The sequence below is a fragment of the Tympanuchus pallidicinctus genome, unplaced genomic scaffold, assembly GCF_026119805.1.
Source record: "Tympanuchus pallidicinctus isolate F22 unplaced genomic scaffold, pur_lepc_1.0 scaffold24, whole genome shotgun sequence".
Classification (NCBI taxonomy): Eukaryota; Metazoa; Chordata; class Aves; order Galliformes; family Phasianidae; genus Tympanuchus; species Tympanuchus pallidicinctus.
The window spans coordinates 2,449,675-2,465,806 of NW_026294741.1; the positions used below are offsets into that span (position 1 = coordinate 2,449,675).

Genomic DNA, 16,132 nt, shown 5'->3' on the forward strand with positions numbered 1-16,132 from the left:
AACACTCACTGGCCTCATTACAACTTGTATTAGCTCCCTAGAGTTACTGTGCCAAGACACTACCAACTGGTAGCAAATTAACACTTAATCCTGAGAAGCAACACACCCCAGTGAATGGGTGACTGTGTTACAAATAATCTCTTTCAGCCTTCCATAATGCCAGGACAAGTTGCCCTCAGTTAACTCTTCAATGCCACTCAGATTACCGTTGTATTTCAAGATAAATCAATATATCTGGAACAATCATGACTTACCAAGCAAGAGAAATCTGTCTGGAAAACTACAATAAGAGTAATTCATTTTCACTGAAATACCACCTAGAATTTCCAGTAGAGAAATTAACCAATTATTCTAAAATATCCCCTCAGTATCCAACATTGTGAAAGTAAAAGGGTGAAGAATCCTACAGTTCCCAACCTGAAACAAATGATCAGTTTCATAGGTCTTACCTTCTGCTTTTGGTAGTATTTCTGCTCCGCAGATAATACAATAAAGTCCTCTCTTGCAAGGCTGTTGTTGGTTTTCCTTCTAATAAGCCAATATACGAGTTAATGTGAATAGTCCTTTGCATATACTAGCTGTGCATCTATGTACATTCAAGGACTTTAATATAGGACTTTAAATATAAACAAATTAATAAACGTATCAAATCTACTTGAGATATGAAACGCTCAAATTTATTCAACTCCACGTTTATCATTTATATTAACTCATAATGTAGTAAATGCTAAAATCATTTAACCTAACCTAAATAGAAATGGCTTTGTATAAAATATTTTACAGCCAATAATGCTGCAGACTGTCAGAGATTTAGACTAGAATTCTGCAGAGGAATCTTGAAAAATGGCCGACAGCTCTGTTTCAGTATGGTTATGTTCTAATACTGCAAATCATAGAATCACTAAGGTTGGAAAAGACCTCTAACATCAATAAGTCCAACCATCAATCCTGCCCTAAAAATTACTTTTGAGAAATTGGAATCATGGCTTATACTGAGGCAGGAATCCCATCTACAATGGGTTACGAGATGAGTCTATATGCTGGCAATAGCTGTGGCTTCCATCTGTGCTAACAGGACTTGGTAACACTTGGCCTTTTTGTTTCACATGGAAAACAAGGGTTTCTATTGATTGTAAAGACCTAGCGCAAACCATACAGACTACACACACACTGTTGCTGTGTGTTTATCCATGGATCATTTAAAAGATCATATAATAGACTGTATTTCCCCTGCAGCTTAACATTCAACAATAATCACTTCAACAGTGATATTTATCTACAGGGTACCTTTTTTTCACAGGTGTTGCCTCTTGCCCTAACAGTAGATTTTCCTCTTCTGTACTGTCTCTGAACTTTCAATCCTTTAATAAAGTCAAGATATTATGATTAGACATAAGAGACCACGTCAAACTAATACATATATGAAGAATTTTCAGTAATTTTGCTTTTCTACATTTGGGAAATCAAGCAACTCTAGGAAAGCTGGTTCATTGATTTTGCTTCCCTTCCACTTGCAGACTGGCAGTATTTAATATAATATTCTAAATTGCCATAAATTTTTTAACAAAAGAAAACAAATATTCTTACCCACTGAGATACTGAATGTTAGAACTAGTTAGAAGGATCAACAAAGATAGAATTTACACGGCTTTTACACCAAAAGAAACTCCCCCTTTCCTCTTCTTCCTCCTCTCCACCATTTCCTATGGGACAGTTCTTTCCAGAAGCCAGTCCCACAGAGAACTGCAACCTTCAATCAATTACTTAAATTTTAATCTGAAGTAGCTACGCTTCTCTTTAAATAAGTTCTATGTTTAAATGGCTCCCAACATTACAGCTTGCTTCTATCCTATCAAGTGGGAGCATGAACATAGTTACCATCATTACCTGATGACTATGGGAATTCCATAAACCTAAACGTGATGCTTACACAGCACCAGTAAAAGAAAATGCTTAACCAAATGGTAAACACTGCATAGTAATACTGGTTACAGAAACTGAACAATATTCTTTCCATCCTTGGACCTAATTTTATAAAGTTGTATTTATTACATAAAGAGAATTTAAATCACTTTTGACATGAACACATTCACAGTTATGTAGAGGTGGACATCAGAATGCTATTTAGATAAAATTCTGTAGAGAATGACCAGTAAAATTTTACTCAGCTCTCACTCAGAACATACAAATGGCCATAAAGCAGCTGTAAAAACCTTGCATCTGCATATTAATACACGATAGAAACAAACAATCTTTTCTTGAAAATCATGCCTGACATTTTATTACAGCAAAATCTTGGTTGGTGTTTTGACTGCAGTAAATCAAAGAAGTTTTTAAATGATTAAAAAAAAAAAAAAAAAAGCAGATTGAGGCAGATTTAAAGTTAGTTATGTACAAATTTACATTGTTATATATGGCATAGAAACTGTGCATGAAGGGCAAATGAGTCCTCATTTTGATGAGTACATACAAAATCTGACCCCCAAAGGTTATTATCCCCCAAAAGGAAATTTTAAAGAAACCTCAACTTCCATATAAAACAAAAAAAGATTAATTCAGAAGTCTATCATCATCAAATATCCAAGTGTGCAAATACTACTATTGCACAGCCTCTGTTTTAACACACTCATTTTAACAAAAGAAATGTGAGGGAAGAGAGTTCTGAAGAACATACACCTATTTCAGTATCCATTCTCAAGCTACAGTATTACTTGATCTGCAAAGCTGCTGTTATACATTTTGAATTAAAAAAACCCTAACAAATGCAGAAAACCCTAATTTTATATGGATTTTTTGCTTTCTGATGTAAACTCAACTGCTTGTGTTTAATAGCAGACTAATAAAACCTGTAAGACTCAGACTTCCTCGCCGTACAAGCAAGAGAATTTTCACACATGATACCTGTCCTCTGGTCATACAATTAGGGTGAAGAATTTTATATCTGCAGATAACTGAAGGGTGCATAATTTGCACAGTGAAAAACAAAAACAACATGATATATTGAACCTGATAACAGCATGTGAAAAAGAATGTGAATTGGAAAGCAATCGTTGCTCTCCAGTGAGGCTATGTTGTAAAGACTGCTCATCACATTTCCTATGGAAGCTGTCACTATGTGCTAGTATTGTCCAGTAAAAAAAGTGACACACCTTTATTTCTTGATCTGGAAAGACTGATTTTCCGTTTTTTGGTGTCCACCTCTTGAGATTCTACCTGTTCTGCTTCTTTTCCATTAGTCATCTTTTCAATATTAACTGCACTATTCTTACTGATATCATTCAGCATTGTTCCAAGTAAACCTGTGTTTCTGACATCATCATTAGTAATTGCTTTTGGCTCACTTAGTGTTTTTGAGGTATTGATTACAAAAAGATCATCAGCTACTGTGGGTTTTCCACATTCAATCTGATTCTCATCTGGATCTAGTGGTCTCATTTCCTGTTCCTCAGATTCTGTATCATCATAGAGCTCTGGAGTGAAGTAAAGGCTCTCATCCTCATCCTCAGCTTCTGCAGACACGTCTAACACTGAAAGCTCAGGCTTCCCTCCTACTGAAGGAAGCTCACTACTGGGCTCAGTGTGAAGCTTTTGCTCATCAAGATGCTCCTCAGCAACTGGAGCCTCTGTATTTTTGACTGAAAAATCAGTTGTTTCCAAATGTGACTCTGGTATACTTTGTTTATGTTCTAAAGTGAATGATGACTGGCACTGATTTACACCACCAATAAGTTCACTAGCACTGTTCACATTCTTTCTTTGTTTGCTGCTTGCTGTGGACATGCAGTTCGTGGCTACAGGCAAAGGTGTTGAAGTCAGTGGTTTAAAGCAGCAGTGCTCTTTCATAAAATCAGAATTAGTCCGATCGCTCTTTTTTTCTCTCTCTGTTTTAGTTGCAGGCCTTCTGGGTTTGGAGTCCATATGTTTTCTTCTTTGTGTTGCATTGTGAGAATGACTCTCCACATCAACTTTCTGGCCACCTGTGAAAAATCACAACACATTAATTAATTGTATATGCCTTCCCCCTGCTGATTTACAGCATGTTTAGCACATCAAAATTACCACTGTTTTATTAGGTTTGCAGATATTTTATAATGCTCATTAAGATCCAATACAAACAAAAGCCCAGATGTTACAACTATCTTTGCACATGAATTGTCTTAATGAAATCAATAGATTAACTGGCCCATGTAAAGTGAGAGCATATGTACAACTGGATTTCAAAACCTGTCTTTTTTACTCTTTATTCTCTTACATGATTTACATCTATCTTACTAGAAGTGAAATGACAAGCTTTTCTAAAATTGAGGAATGGATAGTTGCTTGTAAAGCTTTTATAGGAATTGATTGTACACAGGGAGTCTCACTGTATCTAAACAGCAGAGACAGTTTGAATCAAAGCAATAATTAAACCTTGCAATAATGTTCAAAATCACGTTTCAAGCCTATTTTAAATTATCTTCATATTCTTCCGATGACAAAATCAATTTAAGTGAAAGTAATTTTGATTGCACTGCAAACCTTTCAAACATTATCAGTTGTTTTAAGAGTAACTGCAGTATGCTGAGCACACCTCATATACATATGTGAATAATTATTTTCTATCATAGCATTTCAATACTTAAAAAAAATATATTTGTTTCTTCCAAGAGAGATACGAGTGAACACTTGAAATTGTTAATGAAGCCCTTTCCCCCCCACAGGAAATGAACATACTTTGCTGCATTATTGCTGTGATATTACTTGGCTGATTTGATGGTTCGGGATTAATTGAGTCGATGGTTGTAGTTAAATGAGTTCCTGGGACCAAACTTTGCTCCTCAGTTTTAACAGGAACATCTGGTGACAGGTGAATAGTTGCCTCCTGTTGAGAAGCTGATGACAGCTCTTTTGAATTTAAAGGTACATGGGAAAATTCATTGCTACCCTGTGATGAAAAATCAATGCCTTTCTGGTTTCTTTCAGCAAATGCATGTAAGGATTCAAGTGCACTACCAAAATTTTCATGATGCTGGACTTGTTGACGAATCCATTTAGATAATCCTAATGGGGGAGGAAAAAAAGAAGCATTACAACAAAACTACATTATGTATACCCAGTTTTATTATTATATATGCACTGCTTTTATGCCTGAGTATTCATTTTTCTTGTTATTGAGAATTATTAAAAAGAAACTTAGAGTATAGATAATTATGACTGTACTAAAAAGTTATGACAGAAACTAGAATTTAAGTAAATCAAAGCTTTATTTCAGATTAAGCAAGATATTCAGAAATAACCACAACTGTCAATTGCAAAAAAATAAAATGCAATATGCTTTCATACAGCAATCATTTTTACAGCTCTCAAATAGCAGAACAGATACAAATGCATCTCAGGAAGCAGAAGGGATATAATTTGAATGCATTGTTGTGCAAAAGACATGTCAGAAAATGGTTTGACTCCTACCGTGGCAGCTGAGCTCCACCTGCTGACGAGACACAACATTATCAGTTGACTCCTCCACAGATCTTTTCCAAACCGATCAGGAATAAAGACACACAGTGCATTGTCTCCTAAGCAATTTCTTTTCAACTGCAGATTTTTAGTTTCATGGCTATGCTTTGTTACCTCCTACACTCATATTTCTGTAATCTTCATTAATTGATAGGAACTTTCCCAAAAAGATTTATTTATTTTATCATTTTAAACAGCTTACCAGTTATGTACTTGTTAGGGTTATTCCGGAAGCGGTCATCAACTAAGATAAGGGCACCCCAATCACTCCTATGCCTTATACACCTACAGCAATGAAAAAAAGAATGTCTGTATAACTAGAGGCCATATAGTAAAAAACTGTGGGGATCAGACAGGAGAAACAGTAAAGAGGCAGCCTGCTGGGATATGCAAAAATATACAGAGCATCTCCCTACTCCCTTGCAGCAAATAATGTTCATTCTGGATGCATGAATGGTACTATCAGAGTGTATCACAGAAGCTTAATTTTCCTTCATTTCCATTACTATGCGGAAACACATTAAAACCAAACAAATATTCAGCATCTAATCAAACCATATATTTGTTTTCTACTCTTAACTGGACAAATTAAATACTGAAAGGAGAAAACATAAGAAAAAAGGAGAAAAAATTAACTCCAATGCAATGGCAAGCATGTGGGGTTTTTTAAAATGACCTAGGCATTTTCATAAAGCAATGTATAGAGGTGCAGATCAAAGCTGTGGGTGATACTGTTTAGTTTGTAGCTGAGGTTTTATAGACCTCCAAAAATGTTCCAGTATTCACTTCTCACGCATTGACATTTTTAACATTATTTGGATTTCCATACTGCCTCCCAATAATAACATGAGTGAAATATGGAAAACAATCTGTCAGTGATAGTTCAGGATTATTACCCCCATTGCTTAAGAAGTGGACAGTTTTTGAAGACATTTGCAAACGTACATGAAAACACAAGTGTATCAGTCAGGGCTTAAAGTGGCAACACCAAAGAAACGATAATTGTTCACATTTGAGATGTCTCCACAATGAGAAGAGCTTTATTCAGAAACAGGCTTCTTCCCACTTCTCATTTTTAAGGGTTGACTCATAGTTTAGATGAATGACACACGCTGGAGAGACATCCTGCACTTTTAGGAGAAGCAGCACTGCAAGGAATTCATTGCATGGTGTCACCTGGCCATACACACCATCTGTTCAATTCCCAAAGGCTGCTGTTTCATTTCAAAGACTCGTGTTACTTCATATACTGTAAGAGCACTGAATTAAGAGAAAAGTGCCAGACTGAGGACTAGCACACTTCTGCTCACTTCCATCCCTGCAGGCATCTACAGCAACTACTGTTTGTGTACCTACAGCAACTACTTCCTGTGTCTGCCCCAAGAAGCTATACTTCATAATAACTTAGTAGGCTGTTCTGTTCTTATAAGAACTGTCATCATTTGCCATCATTCTTTACCAAACCTCAGCCAGTAAGGACTTAGTCCAACAATAATGCACACCATTTTCATGTTTGTTTCAGAATGGAAGCCTATTTCCCCCTGTCAAATTTCGACTAGCACAAGTTCATTCACATGACAAATGATACAACAAGCAATTTCACTAAAGCTAGAATCAAGTTAAAATTTATTTCACAGTGACAAAGCTTCAAATCAATTTCTTACTGCTAGCACTGCACCACTTCTATTAGCTTTTTTCTTAGCTAATTATAACTAAGAGGAACTTAAGAATGTACGATCTAAAGCAACAAGAATTTACAATGAGATTTTATTTACTTAGACTATATTGTCTCAAGTTTGTTCCTAAACCTCCATTCATATCACTGTATGTTGTCTGTGCCTCCATCATACACACGTATAATATACATACATGTACAGCATCTACATTAAATGCAGCTGATAGATAGCTATACAGTAGCTATCTGCATACAGTAAACTCTGTTGGGGAAGGATGAACTAATTCTGTTCTGTTAATAAAATTTGAGTGAATTATTTCATTTCAGAAAGTAAGCTATACCACTTCTAAATCTGGAAAGAGATCAGCAAGCACGATAACTGAATTGACCTTTAGCAAAGGCCTGCAAAAAAACAGAACAAAACAAATATTTATCCCTTTCAAAAATACTGTAGGATAAACATAAAAAAAAATGTCTAAGCTCACCAAGAGTATAATTAGCACATTAGAAAAGACCTAAGATTTTTTCATTTGATTTGTAAGCTCAGTAATTATTCCTCCTCTGCAGATGCTTTCCTTTCTGTATCTGAAGTAACAACAAATGAACCTGCAGCCTAACTTTGCAGGATGAAAAATGAAAATTCTGAACTCTTAACAGTGCTCAAATGCACAACAACTGGCAGACAGCTGCCAGTACAGAGCAGTTGAATACCTGATTTATGCAGTATCAGTTTTCTGGTCTGATTTACCCAGTGTTAATAACGAGGAATCAGTCATTGAAGATGTCACATACAAAAAGTTCTACAAATATGCATGTTCTTAATCACACTAGGTTTATCTCACCTTCCCAGGGCCTGATTCAGAGCCCTGTAAGCCTGGATTTCATACCACTGGCTCCCTGATAAAAGGCCTCTTGTAGTTTTATGCTGATCATTATACTTCCTCTTTAATTCAACCTAAAAAAGAAATCACAAAATATTGTTTGCGATTATGCTCTTAAAAAGAAAATATTCTAAAATGGAAAAAGAATCAGAGCCTGATTTAATCAGTGGATATTATAAGGTAAAAAAGAGTTTCTTAGATAAAATAGATCAGAAACAACATTGATAGAAAGTCTTCCAAGTTTTGTCTACAGTTATCATTTATCCACAATAGTGATGCAGCAAAGGCTTCAATGTTCCAAGCTGCCAAAGTCAAAATATGCAACTGATTCATACCTGCAATTTAAATGGACCAAGTACAATAAACTGGAAACATATCATCAGATCTGCTATGCAGCAATAGGAATTTGAAAACATTCAGTACAAATTTCACAACACAGAAGACTGCACCTGCATTACATAAACACTTCAGGAGCGTTTTAACAACAATGACTTAATACACAGAACATTTCTAACCATAAAACATTTGAAAGGTCTCATATCTTTGGCCAAGAGAGTCCCTTAACTACAAGGCTCAAGTTTGCAATCAGCAGGTTATGAAGTTGGGAATTCCTCTGGTGTGCCAAAAGGAAATGCTGGAAGCTCCAGAAGACAGCAGCTCTATAACCTATTTTGGTGCAGAACCCCCTGAATGTTGGTTGCCAGTAGCTGTACTTCAATTATTAACCAGAGTGCGTGCCAGGACACTGCCTTATAACCCAGCATCAGTATCCAGCAGGCAGCAAGCTGCTCTAGCCACAAAAGAATGAATTCCACCACGCTCATCAGGACGACCATCAATACCCCTTTTACTCACAGATCATACCAGGCAGACGTAGAGGGTTCTAATATTTACTCAATCTTTGAAGGCATGTTTGAAGTGCAGAAAAATACACTGTAACAGCACAATTTGAAGCAAAAACAGAGGGGGCACGTAATTGGCTCAAGCTGCAACAGTACCCTCAGAGCGAGCTCCTGCTGCCCACTGCCTTTTGCTGTATGATGCAGTATTAAGCTACCCAGTATTTCAGGCTGGGAAATAGTAGAAGAAGCGGCCTCTCCCACTGCTCCAAAGGCAGCTCTGACAACAACTGCAAAATAAATTCCTCGATTCCCTTTTCTGACCATCTGGGCAACTGCGCGTGAACTGCCTGACCTGAACCGGAGCAAGAATTGGTTCAACTAACATTATGCACAGTTATAATAACATACAGCAAAAGAATTTCTCCTGACCGTGGGGGAGCTGATGGTTGCGTTTGTTTAGGTTTTTATTTTTAAACAAACCAAACTACACCAACAAGGGTCCTGCCTTTGCTCTTTCGTACAGTATTAACCTTTCTAAACTGACAAGTGAAAGGACACGCTTCAGGAGAGAAAACAGCAGACTTCTAACCTCTTCTGACAGGTAACTTTCAAGTTGGATTTGGGTAAGAAATTTTATTTTATGTACTTATGCCCTTTAAATTGCCTGTCAAATTTACAAATTCAATCTTTACAGCCAGAAAATAAATTCAGTTTGATTTCACAGATTTAATATTTGTTCCAGTCACCCTGAATTTATTGACTGGCATATGAGGTCTCCTTTGTAATTTTCAAAACAGAAGATGATTTCTTCAGAGCAGCTTAGGAGCATTAGTACCATTCTTTAAGAAGGAACCAAAGCATAACTGAGCATTTCCACATATGTAGGTGCTACCTGGAGGAACAACAGGGTACTCCTCAACATTGGAAGTGAGGTTGGAGAATTTCACTCAAGTTTTTAAAAGCCTAACCAATGGCAAATGGTAACAGGAGAAGGCAGAACAGCCAGATCATCTCCATCACAACGTATTATCCTGTAAATAAAATGCACTGATACTACAAGCCAATACATGTCAGCATTATGGAAATGAATACAACTTGTAATGCCCATCAACAATGGCATTTTGTTTTTCAAATTATAAAAAAATAAGTCACTATTTGCATTGGTCTTTTCTATCTTATTGAATAAAGGGTTAACAGAAAATAAACACTGGGTTTTCTCACTTTGACGATCTTGTCTCAGCATGAGATGACAACTTACGTTGCTGAGAGTTCAGTTTTCATTATAAGTCTACGAAAGGTAAAAGGCCAGGGCATGTCATTTTAATGCAATCAGAATCTATTTCATTGTATAACTCTTACATTACCAAGCATCAAATCAACGCCCGATTCAAAATGACATGTTGCATATGTGAAAAAGCCAGTCTCTCCTGCTAGCAAATATCCTAAATGCGCAGTAAACCACAGGCTAGAAGGGATTAGTTAAAATGTCAGAAGACAGCCTTTTACTTTTACCTGTTCATCCTTAAAAATATACTCTTAGCTATCAGGCATGCTTTACAGACAAATAGCTTCAGCAGGCAGCAGCAGAAGGCCCGTGGCAAGCTCTGCCATCTTGTAGCTGTCAGACAGATTAGGCTTTGATCTATCTGGGAGGTCACGGTCACATTCACATTTACTGAAGTCTAACAGCATTATACCTGCTAACCGCTCGTTCTTTTAATGCTTAATTAGTTCGACATCTTTCACTACAGAATATCAACTGAGAAATAGCAACAAAAAGTAAATGCCATGAACAAAGTTTCCTATTTAAGACTTGGAAAAATCTTTGGAGGCCGTTTCTACTACCACTCGAAAGAATTTTTGAATGTTTTTTTTTTTTTAATCCAACTCAGTAAAACGAGTTTGCTTTTTTTCCCCAACAATTGCATTAAATATTCTACAATTCTCATTATACCGCATTTTTAAGTGTTGACAACTCAGGAAAAGAGGATAAACAACAAGTACACACCTGAAGAAACCCAGGTTAATTCAAATGATACATAAATAAGTAACAAAGTAGGTTTATACTGTAGTTAATATGGACTGCATTTGTCAGCCTATGACACGAACCTCAGAAGAGTAGAGATTGTTTCTGACCCCCAAAATAACATGCACATGTACCTGCAGAAGCCTGCAGCCTTTCAGCAGTATGCCTGCCTGACCAGATGTATTCAAAATTAACATAACGTGGCTGTATCTAACAGCAGGATATAAAAATAGTTATCTATTATGAGCTGGTTGCTTAAACAGGACAAAAAAAAAAATCAGTGGAAAAAACACAAAACCAGAAGAGGCATTTTTTCTTTCCTTAGAATTGAGTTCTTTCATTTCTGCAAACAGAATTCTGCTCCTTACCAACGTCTGCCCTTAGGTCAGCACCCAGCAGTGCTGTACTAGGCTAAGGAGTCAACTGCCCGAAGGACAAAGGCAAATAACCTGAGAGCTGTATGATACAAACACACACGCATAGGCAGGGATACAAAGACACACTTGGAAACTCATGCCCAAATCTCCTCAGCGTTCTCCTGCATGGAAATGAAAAACAGAAAAGGGGTATGAATATTTTCTGGCATTTCAGTAGCTTCTTTATCACAGGACAAACGGCAATGGAAATGAAGACTATTGTCTGTGTCATGCAGTGAACTTCACAACATGCATTTCAGTTTAACATCTAATTCCCCGCCTCCTGAAAACCAACACAAATTCAGGTGATCACCTCATTCCCCACCTTTCACCCCTTGTCCCCTAAAAAGACATAAAAATGGTTTTTAAGCAAATCTACCCTCTTAAAAACCTCATGCATCTCTCCCCCACCTGAAATAGCAATAATCAGGATTCTCCAAGAATATGCTTGCCACCTACTTTCCTCCTGACGAATGCCAAGGAATCATAAAAATCATGCAAGTGCAGGAAAGTAAAAGACATGAAAACCTTTTTTTTTTTTTTCTTTTACATGTGAGAACTCTTAAACGGAAGAAGCATTAAATGGCACAGCTTTTAACTTTTCCTTCCTTGCTTCGAAAGTAGTAACAACATCTGAGAGATTTAAGACTAAATAATGCACGTACACAGACACAGGCGAGGCACAAGACTCACCTATCTAAACACATAACCTCAACTTATTAGCCCATTATTTGAGATGAAAAGTATTGCAGTAGGATATTATCTTCAAATGCTCCAGGCATTCCAAGTACAAAGAGATTTAACATAACAGTACGAAATAAGCAAATGCTCATCATCTACAGTTCATTAGAGTCTGTGTATTACAATTACTTATGAAGGCCATTCCAACCAATTCATGTATCTAAATATTGCAATCAGATACATAAATAACACTACTCTGCTTTCACACACAATGCATTTAAAAAAAGAAAACATACAAAACTGTGAGCAAAGTAACACTGTATACTACAAAAAGGTTGATAGGGGCTGGAGAGGCTCAGTGCTGCAGCTCCATCCTGCACAGGTCTCTTTACCAGGTGAATCACCTCTCCCCTTGCAGGGGCTTCCAATTCAAACCAACAGTTCTGAGTAGCAAAGCCACACCATGGCATATCAGTCTACTAACTGGCCAACCCTACCTTCAGGGAAGAAAAGCAGCAGTACCACTTTATGCAAAGCCGTATTTCCTCCCTTATGTGCTCACAAGTTATTTTATGACTAAACGCTTCCCAAGTATTCTCGCTCTTAATCCCAGTGTTAAAGAGATGGGAAGCTTATGTAACGCTGCAACCTCCGAACACTTTGAGTATTGTCAACTACACCATGCGGCATCTCCGATCCTGGGGTTTCACAGTTTGACAAACCTTGTAGCACATTCACCCCAGGCCCATCTACTCATCTCAGTCTTGTAGGCTTGGAGGGACTGTGAACAAGTGACTTGATTAAAATCTAATGCAACCAAAACTGCGCTCTGAAGAGAAAATTCAATCCATTTCCACTGAAGCAGAAGTGAAAAAAATCAAGCAGCTTCCCCTGAGGTACAAGGTTGCTGTGTACGCTCGGTGCTGCTGCGGCAGAGGTGAAGTGGTAAGTGTCAGTCATCCTTACAAATCCCCAAGGTGATAGCTTCACTTTTAAAGCTTTCAACATACTTTGACAGTGAAGTAAAAACTTAAAGGTCAACGCTACTTGCTAAGGATAAGATAAACACAAGAAAATCACTTCAGAATTTTTTATGGATCATAAAAGTAAACTATTAAAGGTAAAGGAAAAGTTTTGATTTGCGGTATTATTTATCCAAAGGCTTAACTTCCAGATATATTCAGAGATGATTTCTGTAATCTGTGGCAACACATTGACATTAGCCTTGCACCAGTAGAAGAAAAATGCCATCCAGCAGCCTTACAAGCAAAGCTGAACTGAAACGTTACCTTGCTTAGCCACAGGAATGCTCTATTCCACAGGATTTTGCAGCTACTCCCACAAATGGAGCCTCCACTTAAGAAAAGTGCAGATGGCTTTGACTTTCTACAACCATTCTTGTTTCAGGAAAGGCTTCTGTGATATTCTCCTGCTGATATAAGCAGCTGTTACACCATCACCTATTTACTGCATTTACTTCACTACTGTGAAATGTTACAGCAAAGCAGAACGAGACCTCACCTCTAGCAAAACTTTGTTTGAAAAGAGACATAAAAATAATCTCAAGGAAAAAGCTTATTTTAATATACACTTCCACATACATACTTGGCAATGGAAGTATCTCTATACCCTGACCTTCGGAGAGAAGAAGAAAAGTGATGGAGGTGTACAATATCCAGAGCCAGCCACCTTGTGAACGTGCGACCCAGCATGCTGCCTTAGTCCTTCATGAACATCAGAGCAGATTGAAATATTTACAGTGTGGGGCTGCAAGATACTACCAGAGTTGGCTGATTTTTTAAATAAATATTATTATTATTTTTACAAAATTTAGAAGTAGGTTGCCCCAGTAAGTGTATAAATTTAACACTCAAAGGCTTACCAAATAATATTGCACATTCCAATGCTCCATTTCTTCCTTACATACTTCTTGTTTTAAGAAGCTACTTTACAATTAAAGCATAAAATAAAATTGAATATGAAGTGTGGCATGGAAGAAAGAAATGTAAGTGTGCACACACAAGAATGAACATACATTGCACTTTTACCCTACTCTATTTGTTCCTCTTAAAGGACATTCAATAAATAAGAGGACATTCAATAAATAAAATACTACAACGCATGGCTTTCCTATGAAAGTTCCATTCATTTATCTCTGCTCCTTACTTTTTTTTTTTTTCCCCCTTTAGTAATAGAGTGAAGGAGGAAGTAAATACAGATCAGGTTTAGAAAACCATTAAGATAGATGATCACACACAAAATACGACCACTTTCTACAATCATTTAAATCACACTGATGCCAGGTCATCTGCAAATGATATCTCACACATTTTAGGCTTCTATGACATCAAATTAGACAGGAAAGATGACGCAAAGTTTCTCAGAAACATCTGAAATGATACAAACGTCAATTTTTTTGATCCCTCCAGAGGAAACTTCAGCCTTTCAGCTGCTTGAGGTTGCACGTAACCAAGAAAATCGTAACTGAAATTGTGTTACTTCACATTCTACAAAATACGATCGCTGGAAACAGTAAAGAAAAAGTGTGCTATCGTAGTTCATAATCACAGTATGGCAGTGGTGGGAAATACTTCTCATTAACAGCAAACTCAGCTACAGTTCTTGAGTCGTGTCATTGCACAGGAAGTCCAGTCTTATCTAGTTTCTTTCTTTTGCACATCTATTGCTGCTAAAGGGTTTGACTCTGTTTTCCTCTCTATTTTGCTACGTTCTCTTTGCTGTTATATGATTATTTACACTCTACTGTACTACGATCAAAAGCATCTGGAAAGGTGGAAGTGAAGAAATGCTCTCTGGGAAAGTTAGCTTAATGCTTGCACTTCAGAGCCGCCCATTATCAACATTTCATAGCGAGTTCCTTTATTTTCAGGTCCCCAGGGTAAAAGTAGTAAATTATGACTTGAACTACACAAGTCACACTTGGCTCCAAAATCAGATTTTCCTACCTCTAGTTTCAGGTCCCAGAGGTGGGCAGAGGAAATCCTGGTCACAGCCAAAGAAGTCATTTTTGGCTCTGAAATACATTTTCCTGCTTCACAAGAGCCAAACCCCACCATTGAGAGCACCGTAGCTTTAAGCAATACTTCAACATTTCTTTTATATATTTTGCTTTAGCAACCTGATTCCTCAGCAATATGAAACCATTTTCAATCATACAGAATTACAGGTTTGGTCTCCCTTTCTTAACACAGTATTGTTATTATGAAGTACACTTATGAAACCTAATCATGGCTTTCTTCCTAACACTGACAAAGAGTTTTAGACTCCTCTCTTTGTGACAGCGACTGAATGTAAGTTACCATGGGCTTAAAATTCTTAAGTGAAGCAACTGGAAAAGAAACAAAAATGCATTCCTTAAAGGTTCTACACAAAATAATGCACATACAAAAGCATACAGTTACTGAAAGAGACCAAACGCTCTCCTTGTAACACCTGAAGTTGTAGCATATGTTTACAACACACATATGGAGAACATAATATTGCATATTTTACAACGTCTTTGGTGATGAGTTTCTTGTCCAAGAACGATACCTGGATCCAAAATGCTAAACAGTGGGCCTAAACAGTATGTTAGCATCAGACAACATGTATGTAGCACTACGCATCTTTTTCTGCCACATTATTTATGTTCTCTAATATTACGGTTCACTGGAATTAGCATCAAGTTACAAACCATAAAATTTATTTAGAAAGCAGGTTGGTCACAGACAAGTAATATTAGTGGAGATGAGCCAATATCAAGCTGCCAACATAAAATACCGGTCTCCAAAGGCACAATTCAATAAACCCTTGTGACTGTGCATAGTCCTAGTAGTATTACAGGGATTACTCACACAAGGAAGAGCTATGTGCAGGAGTAAGGGGTTATAGAGCTGAGTCTTAAGAGGACTTTTACTAGACTTCTACTAGCCCAAAAAGCAGACAAGCAAGTGTGGTTTTACATAGAGAAAGCACGTTTTTGTTATTTACCCCAATTCCAGAAGTATCCCATGAATTTCCCTGGGGAATTATTAGCCACTTGCATTTTCTATTTATAAAGGGATATAATTACTAATAATCTTCTCAGTTTCTTCAGTACATCTACCAAGCATCAGTTG

At 37.1% G+C, this 16,132-nt stretch overlaps 1 protein-coding gene across 8 annotated transcripts in view; it reads right to left on the bottom strand.

The window, feature by feature from the left end:
* Positions 1-16,132, bottom strand: part of BRIP1 (BRCA1 interacting helicase 1) — a 104,091-nt gene that overhangs the window by 51,786 nt on the left and 36,173 nt on the right. For 7 of the 8 annotated variants that reach the window (XR_008208067.1, XR_008208065.1, XR_008208066.1 and 4 more), the window contains exons 17-22: positions 8,011-8,123; positions 5,696-5,778; positions 4,714-5,040; positions 3,150-3,977; positions 1,288-1,361; positions 450-528 (exon numbers count right to left, since the gene is read on the bottom strand). Coding sequence is in view for 2 of the 8 variants with exons in the window: in XM_052688664.1 (XP_052544624.1) it covers positions 450-528; positions 1,288-1,361; positions 3,150-3,977; positions 4,714-5,040; positions 5,696-5,778; positions 8,011-8,123 (1,504 nt within the window). In the remaining 6 variants the exon portion in view is untranslated. The remainder of the gene's footprint in view (positions 1-449; positions 529-1,287; positions 1,362-3,149; positions 3,978-4,713; positions 5,041-5,695; positions 5,779-8,010; positions 8,124-16,132) is intronic. The other variant, XR_008208069.1, reaches the window with a different exon arrangement.